We start from the raw sequence: 21,256 nt of genomic DNA, 5'->3' as shown, positions 1-21,256 counted from the left end.
TTTTTTATTGGGGATTACGAGAACCGAAAATATTCCTTGCCCACAAGCAAACTATTTATAAATTAATATATTCTTTATATTATTTAATTTATTACTAGTGAATAAAATTTATATATTTAAAATTACATCACATTTTTTTTAACCACAGAAGATCAAATTTAGAAGGAAAATATCATTTTCCTTATAATAATTAATAAACCATTACAAAGCAAATAAATAAGAAATATTAGTTTGATCATTATAATATTGGAGAGTAAACATACCAAATAAAATGAGGTAGAAATAGTCATTATAGTCTTTGTTCAAGTTTAAATGATCAATTATCTTCCGATAGCAACTCACCGGCAAATTATAAATTGTGTAGTACCGATGTTTACAATGCAAGATGAATTATGATACAAGTTTATTCATAATATATTTTATATTTATTTTTAGTATACTATAAGTTCATTTTAATAGGTTCAATATATTTTGATACATACATGTACAGTTTTAGTATAGTTGATGTTGATAGGGAATATACATTATGTTTAACTTCTTGGTATGAAAAAAAAAAATGCTCAAATAGACAATTGAAATACACATGAAAATGCAATTAGTCATTCAACTAAAAAAATTTGTAAGATCTCTGAACAATCCAAAATTATGCAATTAAATCAAAATTGACATGTCCTACCAGTATCGACAGACGTGGTAGTTATCTCCATTAAAAATTTATTTTAATAATTTTAAATAAATTAAATTAAATTAATTAAATAAAAACCACTCCATACCCCCTTTCCTATTTGGGGTGGTTCTTTTTAACCTTATTTTATTTTAAATTATTAAAATAAATTAAAAATAATACCAGTAATTTTTAAGAGGTAACCATGATACCTATAGAACACATCAATTTTAGTTTAATTGCATTATATTGGATTATTTAAGTGACCCAATTGCTATTTTATGAGTTTGATGATGACCCAGTTGCATTTCGCTTGCAATTTGAACATTATTCTATTAAAAAAAAAAACATTTTAAAGGTTCTCATGTGATTATAATTGTTAAAATTTAAGTTTTTTTTTTTTTTTTTTTTTTTTTTTTTTTTGAAAACCAACCTCAACAACTTATATTAAAACATCAAAAAAAAAAAAAAGACACAACTGAACAGGAAACAATTTAAGTTTTTATTTTATTTTAATTACATTTAATTTAAAACATGATTTGGTGTTTTGGAACCAATGGTGTAATAACCATCACACCAAGGAAGAAAAAAAAAACATGAATTTGTTGGTATTTGAAGAAAAACACTTGGAATCTTTAAAGGGTAAAACATATTGAATGTCCTCTAGTGATAAAAACATATAATATATATATAGCTCCTATAGAAATCATCTCATGCAACCTCACATGGATCTCTTTTGAGTTTTGACATTATGTGAAACATCACCACTGTTATCATGTGTGATGCACATGTACTGATATGATTATGTGGCCTTTTAAGGACACGTCATCCTTGTCCTCCAACAATTTTTAATGTTGATTAGCAATTCGTAACAGCTGTTAACTACAAAATTATCATAATTAATATATTATTATAGATGCCTTTCATCATGATCCTTGTTTTGATAAGAAGGATTAACTCCCCCTACCCCCTCCAGCTTGAAGATTGGAGATGGGTGAAGGGAGAAATCACAGTCTGTATGTGTATTAAATAGTCGAGTTATTTCATACTTTATTTTTAGTTTTTGGTAAGAATCAAATCTTATAAAGTTGTCAAGCACCTTGTTCTCATATGACACCTTTGTGGATTGTGGCTTAACTGAACCTTCATAACCAATATAACCGAAACTGATTGTTTTTGGTTGGTTAAATATAACTAAATTTTTTTTAGTAAAATAGCTAAATTTATTTTATTTATTTGACTAATGCTAAAAGACTAAATTATTAAAGAAAAAATGAAATATTAGTATTTATAATCAATTAAAATTAATGTTCTCAAGTACAATAGTAGTTTAGTGAGATATAAATGAACTATATTTATACATTATATGATTAACAAATGCCGTACAATTCAATAAGTGATTAAAATTAATGTGATAGACTATAGACTTGCAAAATGTAAATGGGATGAGGATAGTTTTTTTTTCCCCTTTAGATTAATCTTCAGTTTTTCGATTGATTTTCGATTTTATCTTTAAAAAATTGATAATTCGACCCAAAAAAATAATTTTTTTTCCTTTATAATTAAAACTGAATCGAAAATCAAAATATTCAAGCGGTTTTCGGCCTAGAGCTATGTTTTCCTTAATTAATTTGAATATGATTATCAAAAAAATTAAGCTCTTTCATTGGGGGTGCATAGACCCAAATTCAAATTTGTTGATTTATTTCAATGTTGTTGAACATATGTAATAAATAGTGATAGTGAAGATCAGATTGGAGGTAATGATTTGTGTTTACATTACGTAATGACGATATAGAACTTAATAAATTGAATTTATTGTTTAAGTTATTGTGCCAATTAGGGAGCATTATGCCATGGAACCGTGTTCACCATGTGAGTGGTGAACACGGTTCTAACGGGGTTAGTACACCGTTATTATTATTTTTTTTTCTTAATTAATTGCGTGACTTTTCTTCTTCATTTTTACATTTTGCGGTTTCACTTTAATTTGAAGTGAACAATGATTTCGGACATTCATAAATTATAAATTCATGCCTGCACATTCACTTTGGAACCATGCCTACACATTCCCGTCCAAAATCACGGACATTCATAAATTATGAATCCATGCCTGCAAATTCACTTTGGAACCATGCCTACACATTCACTTTGGAACCATGAGATTATGAATTTTCTGTTATAAGATTATGAATTTTCTATTATGAGATTATGAATTTTCTGTTTGCGATTATGAATTTTCTGTTATGCGATTATGAATTTTCTGTTATGAGATTATGAATTTTATGAAAATTCATAATCTCATAACAGAAAATTCATAATTTGATCAACGCGCGCCGTTAACTTCACATCCGCGATTTTTTTTTTTTTTTGCCTAAAAACGACGTCGTTTGACCTTGTGTTCACCATTCACGATGAACACGTTTCCAGGGCATAATTTGCCGCCAATTAGACTATCGTATAGAGTTAATTCTAATTAGATCAAAATTCTTCTCCCAACTAATCAAAATTCTTGACTTGGGGAAGATCAAGAAAACACAAGTTTCCCACAATCAAAATCAGCCATGCCCAATACTATGGCCAAACTGTATCTAGCCAAGAACTTCTCCCTCAAGAATCTCACCACTCTATTATCACTCTCTTGAATGAAACCAATCAAATAAGAACAACTGATGAGCAGAAAGCTTCTCCATCTCCTCTCCTTGCCATACCTATCAAGCCCATTTCTGATCCTCCTAAATTCTTCATCTACAACGCCTCCACCCGGTTTCAACGCTTCTCCTAGGCGACGGGCAAGGATAACGCTGTCTTCCAGAGCCGAACAGGCACCTTGGCCAATGTCGGGTGTCATAGGATGAAGGGCATCACCCGCAACACAAATGTTGTCTCTAACAATGTCTCGCACCAAAACATTCCACGGCAGTCTCAGTTTCAACCTAACACACGAAATGCAGTCGAGTGGCGTTCTCTCCACAACGCCCTTTACTTCATTCGACGCGTTCTTGATCTTGCTCAACACGAACTCCTTCAGCTTAACAGGGTCTTTTTTTGCACTTTGATCAACTGTTACCGAATTGGAAACGTGAAAACTTATTAGTATTTTAAAATAAGTTATAAGCTCCTAAATAAGCTCTGTCAATCCAAGCCATGCTCAGCATCTTCAGCTACAGAATATGGAAAGCAGTGCAGAGAATTTTGCTTACAGCCTGCAATGGATGGAGTGAAATTGTAGAACCAATACAAGCCATTGTCATCATAAGGAAGAATGCCAAAGCGAACTCCAACGCCAATGAGAAGATAGAAATTGGGCTCGAAACCATGTTTGTTTGGATACTCGACAAATCCCCTAATGCCTATCCTCTTCGAATCAACCGGTTTTTCGAGTCCTAACCAGTTCGCCACCACAGACTTCACTCCATCACACCCAATCAAGACCTTACGTTGAAGTTTCACTATCAGTTTAAACTTTTAGTTGAAACAGAACGCATCATTCAATTGTTTATACTTTTACCTTTGTTCTGACAATGGATCCATCTGCCAGATGAACCAATTTGAAGGGTCCTGATTCTTCAATCAAAACAACCTTAGAAGAATACCTGACAGTTCCTTGGGGAAGTTCTTTCTCTAATGTCTCGAGTAACAGCTTCCTTCTCAAGCATCGGCTTTCAGAGTTTCTAATACAACACGATATATATACTCATAGATTGGCTGATATATATGAAAGCTGGAAAAAGAAATCAATCATGATAAAGTATACCTATTCTTGTACACATCCAACGGCACAGATGAGGTCTGAAGCCCGGAATCTGCAGAGAAAACTCGAAGCCTGTACCATTCATTCACCACCAATAAATTAAAGCCTGAGAAACTGATTCTTTCGCATAATTCACAAAATAAAGATCGAGTTTGCTAACTCTTTAATGGGAAGAGAATGTGGTCTGAGGGAATCTGCAACGCCCAGAGCTTCGAGTGCCCTCCAGGCGTTATTCCACAACATAAACCCAAACCCTCCGGCTCTTAAAGACTCGGATGATTCCAAAACTAAGCTCTGCAGCCCCAGCCTAAAGAACAGATTAGATTTAGATGCAAGTAACAATCAATCAACAGCTAGCTATGGGTGCAGCAAAGAAGTGTTTGAATTGGTACCTGTGAAGTCCCAAAGAAGTAGCGAGACCTGCAATTCCACCACCGGCAATAACAATATCCACTGTTGTCTCCATTTCACCCTCCTCTATTTGCTCCAAACTCCAGTCAACAAAGGAGATACACCACTAAGAGGAGCATCCAACCAAAGAAAACGACAGACACAAAAACATTTGACTACTCTCTTGTACAAACAGACAAGAAGTCACCATCGGTGTGATCCATGCTGGAGCATTAGTTTATTTGGACAGAAAATTATTCTTCATTTCTTCTACATAAGCTCACAAACAACTCCAGACAAAAGCTAAGGCCACTAGGCCACTAACATCTTTTTTTAAAAAAAAATAAATAAAATAATAAAAAATTAGAAGGCCTAGAAAATACCATTTTCTTTAATATCCCAATACACAGCATAAAATCAGGTTTCAAATATGGGTTCCCATCTATAGGATGCACCCGGTTTTCCCTTCATAATAATCAAGATTTGTGCGGAACATGACTTGGAACCAGACAGCAAAAAACTTGGGTTCTTGATTTTTTTTAGTTTTAAATGTAAGCTAAGATCATTCGGGTAGTGACTGGAATCTGAGAATACACATTTATTCGCAAATATGCTTAAATTTTCACTGTGTAACAATGAAATGAGAACACTCTAAATAACGTATTGAAATTACTATCTTAATCGAGATGTCAACAGTTTCCCACAATCGAAATCTGCCATTCCCAACACTATGGCCAAAGTGTATCTAGCCAAGAAGTTGTCCCTCAAGAAACTCACCACCCGGTTATCACTCCCTTGAATGGAACCGATCAAGTAAGCACAACTGATGAGAAGAAAGCTTCGGCATCTCCTCTCTTTGGCGTAACTACCAAGCCCATATCTGATCCTTTCGAATTCTTCATCTGCAACCGCTCCTCCCGGTTTCAACAAGAACGCTTCCCCTAGGCGTCGGGCAAGGAAAACGCTGTCTTCTAGAGCTGAACATCCTCCCTGGCCAATATCTGGTGTCATTGGATGAAGGGCATCACCTGCAACACAGATGTTGTTTCTGACAATATCTCCGAGTAAAACATTCCATGGCAGTCTCAGCTTCAACCCGACACAGGAAATGCAGTCGAGTGGAGTTCTCTCCACGACGCCCTTCACTTCATTTGACGCGTTCTTGATCTTGCTCAACACAAACTCCTTCAGCATAGCAGGGTCTTTGGTTGCACTTTGATCAACTGTTATCAAATTAGAAAGATGAAATCTTATTAATTAGTAGCTTAAAATAAGCTATAAGCTCCTAAATAAGCTCTGCCAAACAAAGCCATGTTCAGCATCTTCAGCCACAGAATATGGAAAGCGGTGCAGAAAAATTTGCTTACGATGGGCAATGGATGGAGTGAAATTGTAGAACCAATACATGCCATTATCATCACAAGGAAGAAAGCCAAAGTGAACTTGAGCACCAACGAGAAGATGGAACTTTGGCTCAAAACTGTGTTTATCTGGATACTCGACAAATCCCCTAATGTCCGCCCTCTTGGAATCAACTGGTTTTTGGAGTCCCAGCCACTTGGCCACCACAGAATTGACTCCATCACACCCAATCAAGACCCTGGTTCTCACAAGGGATCCATCTGCTAGATGAACCAATTTGTATGGTCCTGATTCTTCAATCAAAACAACCTTAGAAGAATACCTGACGGTTCCTTGGGGAAGTTCTTTCTCTAATGTCTCCAGTAACAGCTTCCTTCTCAAGCACCGGCATTCAACGTTTCTAATACAACACGATATACTCATAGATTGGCTGATAGGAAAGCCGGGAAAAAAAATCATGATAGAGTATCTGTATAGCTACCTATTCCTGTACACATCCAATGGCACAGATGATTTCTCAAGTCCCGAATCTGCAGAGATAACTTGAAACCTGTACCATTAAATAGTGGTGTCATTCTAGGCATTGTGATAGAAAAAATTGAAACAGAAAAGGGAGAAAGGGATGGCTTAGATGAGGACTAACTCAGTAATGGGAAGAGAATGCTGTCTGAGTGAATCTGCAACGCCCAGAGCGTCGAGTGCCCTCCAGGCATTAGTCCACAACGTAAGTGCAAACCCTGTGATCCTTAAAGACTCGGATGATTCCAAAACTAAGCTCTGCAGTCCCAACCTAAAGAACAAAATCATTAGACCTAAGCTACTAGGAGAGCTTATAACTTATTAGTAGCTTAAAATAACCTATAAGTTCCTAAATAAGCTCTGCCAAACAGAGCCATATATGGCTGTAGCATATTCGTACCTGTGAAGTCCCAAAGAAGTAGCCAGACCAGCAATTCCACCGCCCACTATAACAATATCCACTGTCGTCTCCATTCCCCTTCCTCAATTTGTTGAGTCTGCTTTCTAACTCCAATCAACAAAAGGAGATAAAACCACTAAGAGAAGTATCCAACCAAGAAGTCACCATCAACATGATTCATGCGGGAGCCTTAGTTTATTTGGACAAAATTTATTCTTATACATAAGCTGACAAGCAACTTCAAACAAAAGCTAAGGCAACTAGTATCTAATCTCGAAGGTATAGCTAATCATCTTTCCTTTAATATCAGATTACACAGCATAAAATTGGGTTTCAAATTTGGGTTCCCCGTCTAAAATTCACCCGGTTTGCCCTTTATGATCTGAATCAAGATAACAGCAGTTTCCCGCAATCAAAATCAGCTACACTTAGCACAATCCTCAGTGTGTAACGAGCCAAGAACTTCTCTCTCAGGAAGCTGATGACTTTGTTATTACTCTCTTGAATGAAACCAGTCAAATAAGCACCAGTGATGAGAAGAGCGCTTCTCCATCTTCTCTCTTTAGCGTATTTGTCGAGAGCCTTTTTTATCCTATTGAATTCTTCATTGGCGTTTTGGTCGTCTGCAATGTCGCCTCTTGGCTTTGCCAAGAACGCCTCTGCAAGGCACCGGGAGAGGATGATGCTGTCTTCAAGCGCTGAGCATCCGCCCTGTCCGAGATCCGGTGTCATGGGATGAAGGGCGTCTCCCGCTACACAAATGTTGCTTCTGGTAATATCTCCCAGCAAAACATTCCATGGTAGTCTCAGTTTCAACTTAGCGGAGGAAATGCAGTCGAGTGGAGTTCTCTCGAGAATGCCAGTCACTTCTTTCGACACATCCCTAGTCTTGCTTAGCACAAACTCCTTTAGCTTAACCGGATCTTGTTCTGCATTTTCATCAACTGCAACGAATTGACAGCACGAAACTCGTTAATCAGCTAACAGCTGATTTACCAAACAATTTTCTACAATCAGCTAATGCTATCAACTAGTCAAACCCACTAACTCAATCAGCTAACAGCTAGGAAGATGTTCAGAATGAATATGCATTAGTTTGCTTACAGTGGGCAATGGATTGATTGTAAGTGCAAAACCAATACAAGCCCGTCTCATCACAGGGAAGAAACCCGAATCGAACACCACCTCCAAAAAAAGCATAGACCTTTGGCTCATACCCATGCTTTTCTGGAAACTCCACAAATCCTCTAATGGCTGACCTCTTGGAATCAACTGCATTCTGGAGCCCGAGCCACTTGGCCACCACGGAATTGACTCCATCACACCCAATCACGACCTTGAGGACACAGAAAATGGCAGTTTAATCTTAGCCAGTTTGAGAATCTCATAATTGACTAGATTTACTTACAAACACTAAAATGTTTTACCTTTGTTCTGATAATGGATCCATCTGCAAGATGAACCAATTTGAACAGTCCCGATTCCTCAATCATAACAACCTTTGAAGAGTACCTTATAGTTCCTTTGGGCAACTCTTTATGTAATGTCTCCAGTAGCACTTTCCTTCTCATGCACCGGCTTTCAAAATGTCTACTCCATAACATCAAATTAAAACAGAACAATAGCCGTGCTTAGCCGACTTTCATGTCTTTCTAAAACCGCAATTTTAAGGACTCAGACAAAATTAAATTTGTAGGTACAGTTATTCATGTCAATCAAAATTTTCTCCAACTATTCTTTAAACTAACATTGTCATATTCCTCTGAAAGACTTTAGCAGAAGAAACAACATTATATATGTTCCACTGTCTGTTATTAATATAATGAGAGAATTGTTTGTTTATTGAAGACTAACCAGAAAGGCATAAAGGACTCATACAATAGCTAATATATATGAAAGGCAAACAAGAATCAGCATAACTCACTGGTTCTTATGCGCCTGCAGTGGTATAGCAGCAGTTGGGAGGCCAGAATCTGCAGAGAAAACCTGAAACCTGCACCATTTATCAACCAATCAGAAGCTTTCAAGACTCATATTCTTCACAACCACCTAGGCTTGGTAAACAAGAAGGCCCATATAGCTAGGGACTTTCTAGTTTGAACCGGTCAGCCATGAACAACTTAAGCTGGTTTACCTCCTTGTACAGTCAATTTTTATCAGCTAGATGACAAGGCAGGTTCAGTGACTACCTCTTCACCCACCCAAAAAATAAATAAAACTAAGTTGGTCTGAGGGTTCACTTGATAACCGGCCACAAAGTGTGTTCGACTCCCGTGGGAGTTGTGTATTAGACTTTTTTATTTGAGCTAGTCCTCTCCGACTAGTGCACACTCTCCCTAGTCCTTTGCGGACCAGTGCACACTCTCAGGCAGGGACGGAGCTAAAGGGGGCAGGGGGCAGCTGTCCCTTCCCCCACCCCCACCCTCACTCCACCCCATTCCATATATAGCATTTGTATGTATATATAGTACAAGTTTTAGTATTAGTATAAAAAAATTATTAAATGTTAATGAGAATTGAGTTAAATTAGTTGAAAAAACACATATTTGGCTATAATAATAAAGGTCAGTAGTTCAAATCCTTTAGCTTCAACTTAGATTTACAGTTTTAATTTATAAAAATCTCCGTCCCTACTCTCGGGTAGAGGTTAAACAGTAAGGAACAAATTAACAATCAGTGTGTAAATAAAATAAAACAAAATTTGTGACTCACTCATTATTCTGAACAGATTGTTGTCTGAGTGAATCCCCGATGGCGAGAGCGTCGAGTGCCCTCCAGGCGTTGGTCCACAAGCCAAGCGCAAATCCTGTGGCTCTTAAGGACTCCGATGATTCAAGAACAATGCTCCGCACCCCCTGCCTAAACGAACCATTATCAGATCAGATCAGCCGCTGCGGGCCGGGCCGGGCCGGGTTGAATGAATTGAAGTGGCTAATTTCTTACCTGTGAAGTCCGAGAGCGGTAGCGAGACCGGCAATACCAGCGCCGACTATAACAATGTCCTCTGCAATCATCTCCATTAGCTCTCCTTAATTGTCTTTTCCCCGTCGTCAACTAACAAGCTAAGATCAAGTCATCGTCACTGTATATGTAGACGACGGGTGAGCTCATCGCCTACGTCACTCAAGTCCTCGACATTTGACACCTTGTTGAAGCCGCAGCCCGCCACCACGTTATACAATGATAGGATGCTTGTCACTCAAGGCGTCACGCCATGCATTTTTGACTAGCTATCCACTCTCAACACCATCCTTCCATATTATTAAATTTATACTTACTCAAGAACTTCATAGGTACTTTGATCCTTTAAAGTGAATTATAATTTAAAAAAAAAAAACTTAAATAAAATAAAAATTTAACAATCCAGTCAGCAACAACCTGGATTTAATCTGTTAGAAATGTTAATTAATCTTTTTCTCCGAATTCAATGGTTTATTTAGGACCGCCACATCAGAGAGTAAATGGAAATAAGATAAGTTTTAAAAGTACATGTAGTAGAACTCAATTTATAATTTTTAACATATCCTAAATGGAAGAGTGACATGCGTGATAAATTTTAATGCATTTTGCTGATACTCGTGGGACTAAAATTAATATTTGGTCAGTCAAAAAGTAATTTTTTTTTGAGTTAATTATAGAAATGGTCCATTGACTACAATAAAATTACCAATTTGGTCCTTAACTATTTTTTTGAGTAATTAAGTCCCTCAACTTTAAAAATCTTAACCAATTTGGTCCTCCGTTTGTTTGACTGTTAGTCAACCGTTAACTTTGGACCAAATTGGTAATTCGCTATAGTCAATGGACCATTTTGGTAATTAACTTTAAGGGTGGGCAATTCGGTTTAGTTTTCTCAAACCAAACCGTACCAAACTAGTTAGATTCGGTAATATACCGAACAACCGAATGGTAATAGATTCTTGTATACTGAACTGTTCGGTAAAAACTCGAACCGAACTGAATATTCGGTAAAATATGAACCGAACCGAATATAGTTTGAACTTTGGATTGCTATTTTGTTATATATTAGATTTTGGATATGGACTATATATGTAAACACCATAACACATAATATAAAACTTTTGATAACAAACCATAAAGAAATCAAATAAAACATTTACGAGAGACAATCGTGAGAATATGAGCTGAACGGCAGAGCAAGCAGCAAGGGACTTTGATTTACTTTTTATTTATTTCTTTCTTTATTTATTATTATTATTGTTATTATTATATATTTTTTAAAAGTCAAACGGTATTCGGTTCAGTTCAAGATAGAGTATCTGTATAGCTACCTATTCATGTACACATCCAATGGCACAGATGATTTCTCAAGTCCCGAATCTGAATAGTAGTGTAATTCTAGGCATTGTGATAGAAAAATTTGAAACAGAAAAGGGAGAAAGGGATGGCTTAGATGTGGACTAACTCGGTAATGGGAAGAGAATGCTGTCTGAGTGAATCTGCAATGCCCAGAGCGTCAAGTGCCCTCCAGGCATTAGTCCACAACGTAAGCACAAACCCTGTGACCCTTAAAGACTCGGATGATTCCAAAACTAAGCTCTGCAGTCCCAACCTAAAGAACAAAATCATTAAACGCAAGCTACTAGCTTATTTTGAGAACATTACCAAACAGAACTTATAGCTTATTAGTATCTTAAAATAAGTTATAAGCTCCTAAATAAGCACCGCCAAACAGAGCCATATTCTGCAATCAATTGCTAGCAGCATTTTGTACCTGTGAAGTCCCAAAGAAGTAGCCAGACCAGCAATTCCACCACCCACTATAACAATATCCACTGTCGTCTCCATTCCCCTTTCTCTATTTGTTGAGTCTGCTTTCTAACTCCAATTGTTGTGTTTGTCTCATATAAGGATTAGGAATATGAGTTTGTCTCAGGATTAGGAATATGAGTTTGTCTCATATAAGGAATAGGAGTGAAAGGGAGAGTATATGCCTATAAATATAATCAATGTATCTCATCACCTGAACACCATCACAAATAATAAGAGAATACTTTCACTCCCGTGGATGTAGGCACATTGCCGAACCACGTAAATCCTGTCTTCTTTACTTTCTGCCATTATTATTTTTCTTGTTCTTATTAATCTCAACAAATTGGTATCAGAGCACTGTTGAGATGACCAGTTCAAGTACAAAATTCGAGGTATCAAAATTTGATGGTACAGGGAATTTTGGGTTATGGCAGTCCAGGGTAAAGGATTTGTTGGCACAACAGGGTCTTCTCAAAACTTTGAAGGCGGAAAAGCCAGCTAATCTGGATGAGAATGATTGGGAGGATTTGAAGGAGCGTGCGGCAGGAACCATTCGGTTATGCCTGGATGATGGAATTGTGTATCACGTTATGGCCCTGGAAGCCCCAAAAGAAATTTGGGATAAATTGGAAACTCAGTTTATGGAAAAATCTCTAACGAACAAACTGTATCTAAAGCAAAGGCTTTATGGGCTTAAGATGCAGGAGGGTTCAGACTTGGTGCATCATATTAATGTCTTCAACCAGATAATCTCAGATCTGGCCAGGCTTGATGTCAAGATTGAAGATGAAGACAAGGCGATGATCTTGCTATGTTCATTACCTTTTTCCTTTGAACATCTGGTGACTACTTTAACATACGGGAAAAGCACGGTTAAATACAGCGAGATCTCTGCGGCCCTGCAGGCTCATAATAAGCGCATGCGGGGTGTAGGAGATGGATCGTCTGTTGGTGAAAGTTTGTATGCTAAAGAGGGTCAGGATCGTGGAAGGAAGCAAGAGAAGGGTAATTCTGGAAGGAGAAAATCCAGGTCTAAGTCCAGAAATAGCAGGAAAATCCGGTGCTACGGGTGTAATGAGATTGGGCACATTAAGAGAGATTGTCCAAAGTTGAAAACACAACAAGAGGCGGCGAACGTGGTGCATGCTGATGACTCAGATTATAGTGAAGGTGATGTTCTAGCAGTTTCATCAAGTAAGTTGTCAGATGCATGGATTCTAGACTCAGGGTGCTCTTATCATATTACACCTAACAGGGAATGGTTCACAACCTATAAGTCAGGTACTTTCGGTTCTGTTTTTCTGGGTGATGATAGATGTCATAATATCATAGGTATTGGTGATGTTAACATCCAGATGTATGATGGTATTGTCAGAACTTTGCATGATGTTAGACATATACCGGGGTTAACTAAGAACCTGATTTCTCTTGGCAGTTTGCATGCTAATGGTTTTGTTCATAAGTCTGAGAGTGATAAGGAAACCATTAAAATTAGTAAGGGTGTTTTAACTGTGATGAAAGGGAAAAGGACCACAGGGAACATATATAGGTTGTTGGGTAGTACTGTTGTAGGTGGAGCACATTCTGTTGAGTCTAGTGATGATACTACTAGGTTGTGGCATTTACGTTTGGGTCACCTTGGTGAACGTGGTTTGTCTGATTTGCACAAAAGGAATCTGTTAAAAGGAGTTAAATGTTGTAAGTTGGATTTCTGTGAGTTCTGTGTCCTTGGGAAACAAACTAGAGTCAGTTTTTCTACTGGGCAGCATAAAACTAAAGGGATTCTAGATTATGTGCATTCTGATGTTTGGGGACCTACCAGGGAACCTTCAATGGGTGGCTCCCGATATTATGTTACATTTACTGACGATTTTTCTAGGAAAGTCTGGGTGTATTTCTTGAAACATAAATCTGAAGTGTTTGAGAAATTTAAGTTGTGGAAAGCTGAGGTTGAGAACCAGACTGGAAGAAAAATCAAGTACTTGAGGTCTGACAACGGGACAGAATATACTGAGAAAGAATTTCAGAAATTCTGTGCAGAACATGGAATTCAAAGGCACTATACAGTGCGTAAGACACCACAACAGAATGGTGTTGCTGAGCGACTGAATAGAACCATTGCTGAGAGAGCAAGGTGTCTCAGATTGAATGCTGGGCTCTCTAAGTGTTTTTGGGCAGAAGCAGTGAACATGGCATGTTACTTGATCAATAGATCACCACGGACATCACTTGGTGGCAAGGTTCCTGAGGAGGTTTGGTTAGGTAATCCTGTAAGTTTTGATCACTTACGAGTTTTTGGTTGTCCAAGTTATGTTCTTATTCCAGGTGATGAGAGATCAAAGTTAGATCCCAAGTCGAAGAAGTGCATCTTTTTGGGTTACAAGAAAGGTGTAAAAGGATATAAGTTTTGGGATCCTGCAACCAAAAAGGTGGTGATTAGCAGAGATGCGGTGTTTGATGAGAATTTCATGTTCCAGCCAAAGAAAGAAGATGCACTAGTTGATGGTTCTAGCACAGTAGAAGTGGATATGGATCGTGTACCTTTGAGTGAGAAAGTAGTTAATCCACCTACGATTGAGACTCAAGAAGTTGCAGATTCTACATCTGCAGCAGGTTCGAGTTCAGAAAATTTACAAGATTACAGTTTGGCTAGAGATAGATCGAGACGCACCAATGTCAAACCACCTAGTAGGTATGGGTTTGAGGATATGGTTTCTTTTGCACTTCTTGTTTCTAATAATGATCCAGTTACCTTTCAAGAGGCTATTTCTAGCCAGGAGAAAGATAAATGGATGGCAGGTATGATTGAGGAGATGGAGTCTTTACATCAGAATCATACTTGGGAGTTAGCTCAACTTCCTCAAGGAAAGAAGGCTATAGGGTGCAAGTGGGTCTATAGGAAAAAGCCACCAGTATCAGAAAAAGAAGGGGAAAAGTTTAAGGCTAGGTTAGTTGCGAAGGGGTTTTCTCAACAGAAGGGGATAGATTATGATGAGGTTTTCTCTCCTGTTGTTAGACATACTTCTATCAGATTAGTACTTGCTTTGGTAGCCATTTGGGATTTGCATTTGGAACAAATGGATGTGAAAACTGCTTTTTTACATGGTGATCTAGATGAGAAAATTTACATGAAGCAACCTGAAGGGTTTGTTAAACCCGGAGGTGAGCATCTGGTTTGTCGACTCAAGAGGTCTTTGTATGGGCTGAAACAGGCTCCACGGCAGTGGTACAAGCGGTTCGATGCTTACATGATTCAAATTGGCTATACACGTTGTGAGTATGATTGTTGTGTCTATGTGAAAAGCCTTGGTGATGGTTCTTTTATTTTTCTGTTACTGTATGTGGATGATATGTTGATTGCTGCTAAGAGTATGAATGATATTACTGCATTGAAAGTTTTATTGGGTCAGGAATTTGATATGAAAGACTTAGGAGTTGCACAGAAAATTCTTGGCATGGAAATTCACAGGGATAGAAGTGCAAGAAAGTTGTGGCTAACTCAACAGAGTTATATAGAGAAAATTCTTGACAGGTTTGGGATGAGTAAGTCTAAACCGGTTAGTACCCTTTGGCTAATCATTTTAAACTCTCATCCAGTCAGTGTCCTCAAACAGTTAATGAGATTGAAAATATGGCAAAGGTTCCTTATGCTAGTGCAGTTGGCTGTTTAATGTATGCAATGGTTTGTACTCGACCTGATTTGGCTCATGCTGTTAGCCAAGTTAGTAAGTACATGTCTAAACCTGGGAAGCAGCATTGGGAAGCAGTTAAATGGATTCTCCGGTACTTAAGAGGCACTATGGGGCATGGTATTGTTTTTGGGAGTCAACGGAATGATCATGTACTCATGGGATATGTGGATTCTGATTATGCTGGTGACATGGATAATAGACGTTCTACAACAGGGTATGTTTTTACTCTTGGGGGTGGTCCTATTTGCTGGAGATCATCAGTTCAGTCTATTGTAGCTTTGTCTACAACTGAAGCAGAATACATGGCCGTGACTGAGGCAGCTAAAGAGGCTTTGTGGCTTTCAGGTTTGATTAAGGAGTTGGGTATTGAGCAAGATGGAGTTCAATTACACTGTGACAGTCAAAGTGCCATCTTCTTAGCTAAAAATCAAGTGTACCATGCCAGAACCAAACATATTGATGTAAGGTTTCATAAGGTCAGAGAGTTGGTTGTTTCTGGTGAGATTTTGTTGCAGAAAATTCATACAAGTGAGAATGCAGCAGACATGTTGACCAAGGCAGTTACTAGTGACAAGTTCAAACATTGTTTGGACTTGTTGGGTGTTTCCAAATGTTAAATGAACATGGTGGTCCTAATCCAGGGAGACTATGAGATGAGTTTTTTCTCCTAAAGGGCTTATTTGCGAAGGTGGAGATGGTTAGATAAGTATTTTCTCCTAAAGGGCATGTTTGCCAAGGTGGAGATTTGTTGAGTTATCTTTTTTCTCCTAGAGAGCATATTCGCCAAGGTGGAGATTTGTTGTGTTTGTCTCATATAAGGATTAGGAATATGAGTTTGTCTCAGGATTAGGAATATGAGTTTGTCTCATATAAGGAATAGGAGTGAAAGGGAGAGTATATGCCTATAAATATAATCAATGTATCTCATCACCTGAACACCATCACAAATAATAAGAGAATACTTTCACTCCCGTGGATGTAGGCACATTGCCGAACCACGTAAATCCTGTCTTCTTTACTTTCTGCCATTATTATTTTTCTTGTTCTTATTAATCTCAACACCAATCAACATAAAGAGATAAACCACTAAGAGAAGTATCCCCAACCAAGAAGTCACCATCAACATGACTCATGCTGGAGCCTTAGTTTATTTGGACAAAATTTATTCTTATACATAAGCTGACAAACAACTTCAAACAAAAGCTAAGGCAACTAGTATCTAATCTCGAAGGTGTAGGGAATCATCTTTTCTTTAATATCAGATTACACAGCATAAAATTGGGTTTCAAAGTTGGGTTCCCCATCTAGAATTCACCCGGTTTGCCCTTTATAACAGCAGTTTCCCACAATCAAAATCAGCTACACTTAGCATAATCCTCAGGGTGTAACGAGCCAAGAACTTCTCTCTCAGGAAGCTGATCACTTTGTTATTACTCTCTTGAATGAAACCATTCAAATAAGCACCAGTGATGAGAAGAGAGCTTCTCCACCTTCTCTCCTTAGCGTATTTGTCGAGAGCCTTTTTTATCCTATTGAATTCTTCATTGGCGTTTTGGTCGTCTGCAATGTCGCCTCTTGGCTTTGCCAAGAATGCCTCTGCAAGGCACCGGGAGAGGATGATGCTGTCTTCGAGCGCTGAGCATCCGCCCTGTGCGAGATCTGGCGTCATGGGATGAAGAGCGTCGCCCGCTACACAAATGTTGCTTCTGGTAATATCTCCCAGCAAAACATTCCATGGTAGTCTCAGCTTCAACTTAGCGGAGAAAATGCAGTCAAGGGGAGTTCTCTCGAGAATGCCAGTCACTTCTTTCGACACATCCCTAGTCTTGCTTAGCACAAACTCCTTTAGTTTAACCGGATCTTGTTCTGCATTTTCATCAACTGCAACAGGAAACTCGTTAATCAGCTAACAGCTAACAGCTAATTTACCAAACACTTTTCTGCAATCAGCTAATGCTATCAACTAGTCAAACACACTAACTCAATCAGCTAACAGCTATCAGCTAAGAAGATGTTCAGAACGAATATGCATTAGTTTGCTTACATTGGGCAGTGGATTGATTGTAAGTGCAAAACCAATACAAGCCCGTCTCATCACAGGGAAGAAAACCGAAACGAATGCCGCCTCCAAAAAAAGCATAGAACTTTGGCTCATACCCATGCTTTTCTGGACACTCCAAAAATCCTCTAATGGCTGACCTCTTGGAATCAACTGCATTCTGGAGCCCGAGCCACTTGGCCACCACGGAATTGACTCCATCACACCCAATCACGACCTTGAGGACACAGAAAATGGCAGTTCAAATAATCTTAAGCCAGTTTGAGAATCTCATAATTGACTAGATTTACTTTACTTATAAACACTAAAATGTTTTACCTTTGTTCTGATAACGGATCCATCCGCAAGATGAACCAATTTGAACAGCCCCGATTCCTCAATCATAACAACCTTTGAAGAGTACCTTATAGTTCCTTCGGGCAGCTCTTTGTGTAATGTCTCCAGTAACACTTTCCTTCTCATGCACCGGCTTTCAAAATGTCTACTCCATAACATCAAATTAAAACAGAACAATAGCCATGCTTAGATGACTTCCATGTCTTTCTAAAACCGCAATTTTAAGGACTCAGACAAAATTTGTCAGTACAGTTATTCATGTCAAGCAAAATTTTCTCCAACTATTCTTTAAACTAATATTGTCATATTCCTCTGAAAGGTTTTAGCAGAAGAAACAACATTATATATATATGTTCCACTGTCTGTTATTAATGAGAGAATTGTTTATTGAAAACTAACCAGAAAGCTGGCATAAAGGACTCGTATAATAGTTAATATATATGAAAGGCATGCATACAAGAATGAGCATAAAGGTTTGGTATAACTCACTGGTTCTTATACACCTGCAGTGGTATAGCAGCAGTTGGGAGGCCAGAATCTGCAGAGAAAACCTGAAACCTGCACCATTTATCAACAATCAGAAGCTTTCAAGACTCACACAACTTAACTGGTTTACCTCAACCTTTATCAGCAAAATGACAAGGCAAGTTTAGTGACTCCCTCGTCACAAAAAAAAAAAAAAAAAAAAAAAAAAAAAAAAAAAAAAAGAAGTTGGTCTGAGGGTTCACTTGATAAGTCGGCCACAAAGTGTGTTCGACTCTTGTGGGAACTCTGTATTAGACTTTTTGATTTGAGCGTCCTTTGTTCAGTCGGTTGTGTGGGTGGACTTACATTAAACATTACACTAACGTATTTTAAGTACACAACATACGCACATTAAACAGACGAACAAAATACATTCAGAATACAAACTCACGCACCTTAAGTTTTAACAACCACTCACATTAAGTACACACTCACGCACATTAAATACAAAACTCACGCACTTAAGCACAAGACTCACGCACATTAAGCACAAGACTCGCGTACATTAAGCACCGAAATTACACACATTAAACACACAACTCACGCACATTAAGCACAAGACTCACACACTTAAGTACAAAACTCACACGGACATTAAGCAGTACACACTCACCACATTAAGTACAAACCTTACACACATTAAGTACAAAAAAAAACTCACGCACATCAATCACCCACACAACTGCACGGGAAACATTCACCCGCACTTGGAACTTTTATATAGTAGGTGGCAAACAGTGTGTAAATAAAATTAAAAAAAAAAATAAAAAAATAAATAAAAAAAGATGTGACTCACTCGTTATTCTGAACAGATTGTTGTCTGAGTGAATCTCCGATGGAGAGAGCGTCGAGTGCCCTCCAGGCATTGGTCCACAAGCCAAGCGCAAACCCAGTGGCTCTTAAGGACTCCGATGATTCAAGAACTATGCTCCGCAACCCCTGCCTAAACGACGATAGTACAACCATTATCAGATCAGATCAGCAGCTGCGGGCCGGGCCGGGCTGCACAAATTAAAACTTTTGTCTTACCTGTGAAGTCCGAGAGCAGTAGCGAGACCGGCAATACCAGCGCCGACTATAACAATGTCCTCTGTCATCTCCATTATTAGCTCTCCTTAATTGTCTTTTCTCCCGTCGCCAACTAACAAGCTAGCTAAGATCAAGTCATCGTCACTATATATAGGCGGCGGGTGAGCTCATCGCCTACGTCACTCAAATCGTCGACAATTGACACCCTGTTGAAGCCGCCAGCCCGCCACCACGTTATCCAATGATGAATGCTTTATGCTTGTCAGTCAAGGAGTCACGCCATGCATTTCGGACCAGCTATACTACACTTATTCTCACTTTCTATTACTCCGTATTTTTTAGTAGACTACTATTTTTATTCATTCACTTTTATTTACCTAATAAAATTTATATAAGTAACTTGAGTTATACTCTATAGGAATACAACGATCTTACTTTCAATAAAATATATATATTATTGAATCCGGTGCAACTTCCAATTCGGTGTGTTCATAAGCACTCATCTACACTGTTTATTTGGTTTTTTTTTTTTAACGTATCAGATTGAGGGATTTAATTTCATTCATTCGTGTGCTTTATGTAATTAGGGACTGTTTCGTCTTTTTTAGGGTATTTAATACATCAAGGATATTGGATGGCAGATTTTTTGGGGCGATATATATATAATCGCGCTCAGGTGCGAAGAGGTGTCCAGAAGAGAAATACGAATCAATCAGCGCGCGTCACGTGTCAGCACTTTTTGATCGGGTACACCTACTTTCACCTACAAGTGCACCTACTTTCGCCTGCAAGCGCATATAATTATGTCTTGTTAACATTTATTGATCTGAGTTCGAGTTCAGCAGGTAGTAGTACCCGTGAAAACCACCCGCAAACATTCATGCACCTAGGTGCAACTACTTATAACTATAAGTGCACTTAGTATTGATGCTCAATGTAAATTTTACTTACACCTATAATACATTTTACATGCACTATTAATACATTTTACTTGCACTTCAATATTTAATTATTTACGAAAATGCCACCGCATTTTTTTAAAAAATCAATGTTTCTTATCCATTAGATCTGAACACGTGGACGGATATCAGGCATTCACATATTCACACTTGGGTGCTCCATTAGCCGCCACCCTCGTTCTAGATTTGACTTTGATTGTCCGACTGGAACGAGGGCGGTGGCGAAGGCCGTAGCCCTCGTTCCAAATCTGGAAGCTTCCTTTGTCGGCCATGGCCGTCTTCCTTAGACGGCCACCGTCTCCGTGAAGAAGACAGCCACCGACTGCCTGCGTCGGACAGCCGGTGGCTGTTCTTTTTTTTTTTTTTTAATGTATTTATTTATTATAAAAAATATTTTTAATTTTGAATAAATAAATTATAAAAATTATTAAAAATAATTCTAATTATATAACATGAGGGACCAAATGTGCTACATTATGAACAATTAAATGCGCAAATCAATTGACAGGGACTAAATTTTCAAAAGTAAAACAATTGAAGGGCCAAAAGTGTCGTTTTCCCTTCAAAAAATTACAAATTTAATTCTACAAAATTCAATTTTTGCCAACACCCTTTTAATCCAACTCATTGCACAAAATCTTCCTAGTAGGTAACTTTCTTTCTTTAAATTATAATGATGCTCACCAACACCCTAAATTTTAAAAATGAAATTAAAAATCAACACAGATAGATTGACATACAATCCAATCAAAGAACTGCAAAAGGGATAAAACAATATCATCAAGACATAAATA

The 21,256-nt window shown here is 38.0% G+C and overlaps 4 protein-coding genes across 6 annotated transcripts; all 4 read right to left on the bottom strand.

Moving 5' to 3' along the window:
• Positions 1 to 1,993: 1,993 nt before the first annotated feature.
• LOC109152998 (FAD-dependent urate hydroxylase-like) lies at positions 1,994 to 5,120 on the bottom strand. The gene is made up of 7 exons (XM_019300711.1): positions 4,811 to 5,120; positions 4,579 to 4,725; positions 4,422 to 4,490; positions 4,176 to 4,338; positions 3,868 to 4,099; positions 3,169 to 3,727; positions 1,994 to 2,116 (listed from the first exon to the last, which is right to left on the bottom strand). The coding sequence occupies exons 1-6, from the start codon at positions 4,882 to 4,884 to the stop codon at positions 3,192 to 3,194; spliced, it is 1,221 nt and encodes a 406-aa protein (XP_019156256.1). The 5' UTR covers positions 4,885 to 5,120; the 3' UTR covers positions 1,994 to 2,116; positions 3,169 to 3,191.
• A 273-nt stretch (positions 5,121 to 5,393) lies between these two features.
• LOC109152999 (FAD-dependent urate hydroxylase-like) lies at positions 5,394 to 11,935 on the bottom strand. Of its 2 annotated transcripts, none has more exons than XM_019300714.1 (7): positions 11,825 to 11,935; positions 11,516 to 11,662; positions 9,014 to 9,082; positions 8,517 to 8,682; positions 8,194 to 8,425; positions 7,479 to 8,033; positions 5,394 to 5,491 (listed from the first exon to the last, which is right to left on the bottom strand). In XM_019300714.1, coding segments are annotated over exons 1-7 (1,245 nt in total). In that variant the 5' UTR covers positions 11,899 to 11,935; the 3' UTR covers positions 5,394 to 5,489. The 2 variants fall into 2 exon arrangements, with proteins under 2 accessions (XP_019156259.1, XP_019156258.1); XM_019300713.1 differs by lacking the exons at positions 11,516 to 11,662; positions 11,825 to 11,935 and adding exons at positions 9,802 to 9,948; positions 10,033 to 10,236 and having other exon boundaries at positions 8,517 to 8,679.
• LOC109153004 (FAD-dependent monooxygenase paxM-like) lies at positions 6,354 to 7,187 on the bottom strand. The gene is made up of 5 exons (XM_019300724.1): positions 7,090 to 7,187; positions 6,814 to 6,960; positions 6,652 to 6,720; positions 6,493 to 6,570; positions 6,354 to 6,430 (listed from the first exon to the last, which is right to left on the bottom strand). Exons 1-5 carry the CDS (start codon positions 7,161 to 7,163, stop codon positions 6,391 to 6,393), a joined length of 408 nt encoding a protein of 135 aa, XP_019156269.1. The 5' UTR covers positions 7,164 to 7,187; the 3' UTR covers positions 6,354 to 6,390.
• Positions 7,372 to 19,624, bottom strand: LOC109153000 (FAD-dependent urate hydroxylase-like). 2 transcript variants are annotated; one of them, XM_019300716.1, is made up of 7 exons: positions 19,504 to 19,610; positions 19,271 to 19,417; positions 18,439 to 18,507; positions 17,932 to 18,094; positions 17,599 to 17,830; positions 16,859 to 17,435; positions 7,372 to 7,441 (listed from the first exon to the last, which is right to left on the bottom strand). In XM_019300716.1, the coding sequence occupies exons 1-6, from the start codon at positions 19,575 to 19,577 to the stop codon at positions 16,882 to 16,884; spliced, it is 1,239 nt and encodes a 412-aa protein (XP_019156261.1). In that variant the 5' UTR covers positions 19,578 to 19,610; the 3' UTR covers positions 7,372 to 7,441; positions 16,859 to 16,881. The 2 variants fall into 2 exon arrangements, with proteins under 2 accessions (XP_019156261.1, XP_019156260.1); XM_019300715.1 differs by lacking the exon at positions 7,372 to 7,441 and having other exon boundaries at positions 16,685 to 17,435; positions 19,504 to 19,624.
• Positions 19,625 to 21,256: the final 1,632 nt, after the last annotated feature.

The sequence above is a fragment of the Ipomoea nil genome, unplaced genomic scaffold (assembly GCF_001879475.1).
Source record: "Ipomoea nil cultivar Tokyo-kokei standard unplaced genomic scaffold, Asagao_1.1 scaffold2480, whole genome shotgun sequence".
Lineage (NCBI taxonomy): Eukaryota > Viridiplantae > Streptophyta > Magnoliopsida > Solanales > Convolvulaceae > Ipomoea > Ipomoea nil.
The sequence above is the reverse complement of the archived record's forward strand: the minus strand, read 5'-3'. Positions and strand labels throughout refer to the sequence as shown.

What these genes read in the sequence shown, in the direction of transcription:
- LOC109152998 (XM_019300711.1), bottom strand. Translation starts at nt 4,884, where the DNA reads ATGGAGACAACAGTGGATATTGTTATTGCCGGTGGTGGAATTGCAGGT. An exon ending in GATCCATTGTCAGAACAAAG is followed by an intron (nt 4,100 to 4,175) that starts GTAAAAGTATAA and finishes CTTCAACGTAAG; the next exon opens with GTCTTGATTGGGTGTGATGG. An exon ending in CACTCCATCCATTGCAGGCT is followed by an intron (nt 3,728 to 3,867) that starts GTAAGCAAAATT and finishes ATTCGGTAACAG; the next exon opens with TTGATCAAAGTGCAAAAAAA.
- LOC109153004 (XM_019300724.1), bottom strand. Translation starts at nt 7,163, where the DNA reads ATGGAGACGACAGTGGATATTGTTATAGTGGGCGGTGGAATTGCTGGT. An exon ending in ACTTCTTTGGGACTTCACAG is followed by an intron (nt 6,961 to 7,089) that starts GTACGAATATGC and finishes TTTGTTCTTTAG; the next exon opens with GTTGGGACTGCAGAGCTTAG. An exon ending in CATTCTCTTCCCATTACTGA is followed by an intron (nt 6,721 to 6,813) that starts GTTAGTCCTCAT and finishes TTAATGGTACAG; the next exon opens with GTTTCAAGTTATCTCTGCAG.
- LOC109152999 (XM_019300714.1), bottom strand. Translation starts at nt 11,898, where the DNA reads ATGGAGACGACAGTGGATATTGTTATAGTGGGTGGTGGAATTGCTGGT. An exon ending in CTGCAGGCGCATAAGAACCA is followed by an intron (nt 8,683 to 9,013) that starts GTGAGTTATGCT and finishes GATGTTATGGAG; the next exon opens with TAGACATTTTGAAAGCCGGT. An exon ending in CAATCAATCCATTGCCCACT is followed by an intron (nt 8,034 to 8,193) that starts GTAAGCAAACTA and finishes AATTCGTTGCAG; the next exon opens with TTGATGAAAATGCAGAACAA.
- LOC109153000 (XM_019300715.1), bottom strand. Translation starts at nt 19,577, where the DNA reads ATGGAGATGACAGAGGACATTGTTATAGTCGGCGCTGGTATTGCCGGT. An exon ending in CTGCAGGTGTATAAGAACCA is followed by an intron (nt 18,095 to 18,438) that starts GTGAGTTATACC and finishes GTTATGGAGTAG; the next exon opens with ACATTTTGAAAGCCGGTGCA. An exon ending in GATCCGTTATCAGAACAAAG is followed by an intron (nt 17,831 to 17,931) that starts GTAAAACATTTT and finishes TGTGTCCTCAAG; the next exon opens with GTCGTGATTGGGTGTGATGG.